The sequence below is a fragment of the Octopus bimaculoides genome, chromosome 25, assembly GCF_001194135.2.
Source record: "Octopus bimaculoides isolate UCB-OBI-ISO-001 chromosome 25, ASM119413v2, whole genome shotgun sequence".
In the NCBI taxonomy this organism is placed as follows: Eukaryota; Metazoa; Mollusca; class Cephalopoda; order Octopoda; family Octopodidae; genus Octopus; species Octopus bimaculoides.
In genome coordinates, this window is record NC_069005.1 from 16,297,836 (window position 1) to 16,301,979 (window position 4,144).

The following is a 4,144-nucleotide window of genomic DNA, read 5'->3' on the forward strand; positions in this document are numbered from 1 at the left end:
TTGAATGGGTGTAGTTAGTTCTATCTTGAACTAAAGATTCATCCTCATTCATGCTTTATTCTAAGTCGAAAAAGTCACAAAGACTGAAACCGGTACTAAAATGTTCTTCCTGATAAAATTATTATATTATTTTCTACCTTGTCTTATTTTGTCATGATAGATCGCTAGCCACTATACCTTTTTCTATTTTCTCTCCTTGTTTATTTCTGTGTTCCTTTCTGTTGAAGAGCGTAGGCTCGAAACGTAAAAGACTTTCTCACTTCCCGAGCATTAAACTAATACATCTGTTTGTTGTTTACATACCCATCATCGTCTTTTGTATTTTGTAAATTCTCACTATATATATATAGTATTTAGATGTAACCTCTACAAATTGTTTTCTGTTGCAGTTGCCACAGTGTTTATGCCTCCATATTCCCAGAACACATTGGTTAAACAACAATGTTCCAGTCAAACGATTTGAACGAATATCCTTTCCTGAAACTCTTCAAATGGACGAATTTATTTACATGGGTGTTGGTTCTGCTGGTGAGAAGGATCGCAAGAATTGGTTATTTGGAGGCAGAGCTTCTAATGTCAATCGGTAGGTCATTTTATAGTATGGATGCTTCAGTATTTTAAATAATTTATCACATTATCATTATTCTGTCCTCACTGTCGGTTGTGAATATTGGGTAATGACCAACAGTGTATGGTAGCAAATACAAGTGACAAAAATGAGATTCCTTTGAAGAGTCTCTCAAGTAATATTACTCATCAGAGTGCATAGCTTGGAGATCAGGGAATCTCTCCAGGTCAAGTTGCTACTTCTCTGCATTGAGGGGTCACAGTATGTGATTAGACTGTCATAGGAAAGAATCACAAGATGGATTATACAAACCAAACCAAGCCAACCAGCAAGAGACTTAGGGGTAGACCAAGAACAAGATGGTTGGATAATATCCATAGTCTCTGTTGGTCATGCTTAGGAATCCAGCTAGAAAATCTAATGGTGGTTTCTTCTGATAGGACCCTAAGGTGGAGGTACCTGAGGACTCTACTCCCACAATCCTCCCAGGAATGATATGTGGAGAAGATGGATGGATTATCATTGTCATTCATGTTAGTAATATCCTTGAATTTTATCTTCCAGCATATTTTTTATTGGTTCCTAACTTAGAATTATGTTTTACAAGGTGTGGAAATTGTTTGATTCATCCCATTTCAGAAAGTTGTATTCTCCTATTAGAAGAATACAATGAACTCCATACCACAAACTTATGAAACACCTGCTGTGATGTTACAGTTCTGCAGTAGGACTTATAGCTAGATAGACTGAGATTTTCTGAGTGTGTAGGTTATAAATTCAGTACTGTAACTGTGATATATTACCCATCCTTTTGTCAGTAGACAACTCAGGCAACCACCTTTGAATACTCATAAGTAAAGCTTGTCATCTAATCTTATTTCATTTTCTTCAAAATCTATGCATGAAATTAAAGTTGTTGGACAACTCTTTAATTGGTGTTTTCAATTGTTAAAGGATTAAGGATAAATTGAACCCATTCAGATTAATCTGTCCAATGTAATGCTTATTTACTCTTTTACTTGTTTCAGTCATTTGACTGTGGCCATACTGGAGCACCGCTTTTAGTCGAGCAAATCGACCCCAGGATTTGGAAGCCTAGTACTTATTCTATCAGTCTCTTTTGCTGAACAGCTAAGTTACGCGGATGTAAACACACCAGCATCGGTCGTCAAGCGATGTTGGGGAGGGGACAAACACAGACACAAACATATATGCACACATTTAGACTTTTTGCGGTGAAATCTCTTGCTATATTGGTAACGATTACATGGTTTTCTATGAAAAATTATATATATATATATATATATATATACATATATATATATATATATATGACGGGCTTCTTTCAGTTTCCGTCTAGCAAATCCATTCACAAGGCTTTGGTCGGCCCAAGGCTATAGTAGAAGGCACTTGCCCAAGGTGCTACGCAGTGGGACTGAACCCGGAACCATGTGGTTGGTAAGCAAGCTACTTACCACACAGCCACTCCTACACCTATAAAACTTAATATCCCTAAGCATTCCGTCCGGTGCGCTAACGTTTCTGCCAGCTCACCACCTTTGTTCATGTTATTTTTAATCAATCAGGTTCAAGAGAGGTGTCCTATCAGTCTCTTTTGCTGAATCGCTAAGTTACAAGGATGTAAACACACCAATACTGGTTGTCAAGTGGTGGTGGGACACACACGTGTACAATGAGCTTCTGTCAGTTTCTACCTACCAAATCCACTTTAAGCCTGAGCCTATAGTAGAAGACACTTGCCCAAAGTGCCACACAATGGAACTGGACCCAAGACCATGTGGTTTAGAAGCAAGCTTCTTATCGCTATTCTCTTGCTAAATATGTTTTTTTCTGTTTCTTTCCCAGATCACTAACCAGACTAACATCATCATCAGCAGCTGTAAACTTGCTACGAGCCTTAAATCACCATTCACAGACCACTATGAATGAATTTCTGGCAACGCCTGCATTGCAAAGTGCCATGTATTCCAATGTGCAAACAGATGTCAACCAAAATGGCCCTAATCCACCCAAATATGACCTGAGTGCACACACTTACAGACTTATTGCAGTGATTGAACATATTGGAGACGTAGTGAGCGGTCATTTTGTTTCATACAGACGTTGTCCCACATCTAAGTCAGGCGAGAAGCACAGTGATAAATGGCTTTTCACCTCTGACACAGTTGTGAAGAAAGTCAGTCTGTCTCAAGTATTGAACTCTGAAGCATATATGTTATTTTATGAGAAGGTTTGATAGGTGTACTTTGGACACATTTTTTGCACCATTATTCAGCAATATCTGCAGTTGAGAGCACACACACACACACACACACACACACACACACACACACATGGTCTTCAACTCTGTAGGAGAATGTAGAATATTTTAAATTATCTTATTTTCTGAATGTATTGTAAATGACATTTAATTGCACATTCATTAGTGTACATTGTAGCTGACTGAATGAATACGGTGCTGATTTATTTAGCTTTAGGATTCATGGTTCATATCCAACATTAGTACTGATGAATTTTTCTAATAATTCTATATCATCCAGTTCATTGCTAGAATTAGCAAGATCACTGTAATTGAGGAATGTTGGAATACTGAGCTCAGATCCTCTCATGGGCCTGAAGAAGAGGCATTGGGAAAATTGCTCAGACCAACCCAGTATTGATAACGAAGCAGTCTTCACATGGTGCTCCAGGATTTTTCTTATACTTTGTTTTCACAATAAGGAATGTCATCAGTGCAGTTACTGATTAGATTCCATCCTTTCAACTGAAGTGCGAGAGAATTTTCATTGTATTTAATGTAGGTGATTGGTGTAAATTGAGCATGTTAAAAAAAAATCTATCTGGACTTTTAACAGCTACTGCTTTACAATGTTACCATTTTCTTTTTTAAATGAATTCTCAAAATGACTATTTAAATACTTGAAGAATGAAAAATATGATTAAAAATGATGGGAAATCCTTTACATAAAAGAAACCTTTATTGATGTTGTCATACAAAATATCCATATATACAAAACCCAAAGTACCAGAATTCTCTAAGTTTTCTTCTACTTTTGGTTGGAAACCTGTTCATTAATTTGGGCTTTAATTCCCACCTGGAACTCTTTAAAATGTTGCTATTTCTTTTGTAGAAATTGTTGGTTTTATTAATTACCAGAAATCAAGAAATAAAAAATTAATATCGCCAAATGTTCTCGAAATATAAATGAACACATTTTTTATTGCAATGATTTTAAAATAACTAAGGGAAGTTGAGATGGTCAAGTCACCTGTGTAAATACACTCATTTAATTAACTATTTTGTTGGGTGTCTCTTTGTTCTGCATTTAAATCTTATTAGGATTGTTAACCTTTCTACTTCTCTTTGATTGATACTTTCAGTTAACTTGTGATATCAAAATTTTAAAATATCTTAAATGAAATCCTTCATGTTTCAGGCTATTTCTTATGAAACATTTAGTGATAAAGCCTGTGAATAACATTATTAACATTTTTTTTTTGCCTTAGAAACGTGAAATGAAATGTATTAGAAATGCTCAATGGCCTTAACTATCC

At 36.0% G+C, this 4,144-nt stretch overlaps 1 protein-coding gene across 1 annotated transcript in view; it reads left to right on the forward strand.

The window, feature by feature from the left end:
* LOC106881207 (ubiquitin carboxyl-terminal hydrolase 30) overlaps positions 1-3,778 on the forward strand; it is a 47,082-nt gene extending 43,304 nt beyond the window's left edge. Inside the window, exons 7-8 of the mRNA XM_014931512.2 lie at positions 390-583; positions 2,435-3,778. Of these exons, the coding sequence (XP_014786998.1) occupies positions 390-583; positions 2,435-2,825 (585 nt within the window). The 3' untranslated portion in view covers positions 2,826-3,778. The remainder of the gene's footprint in view (positions 1-389; positions 584-2,434) is intronic.
* The last annotated feature ends 366 nt before the right edge of the window (positions 3,779-4,144 follow it).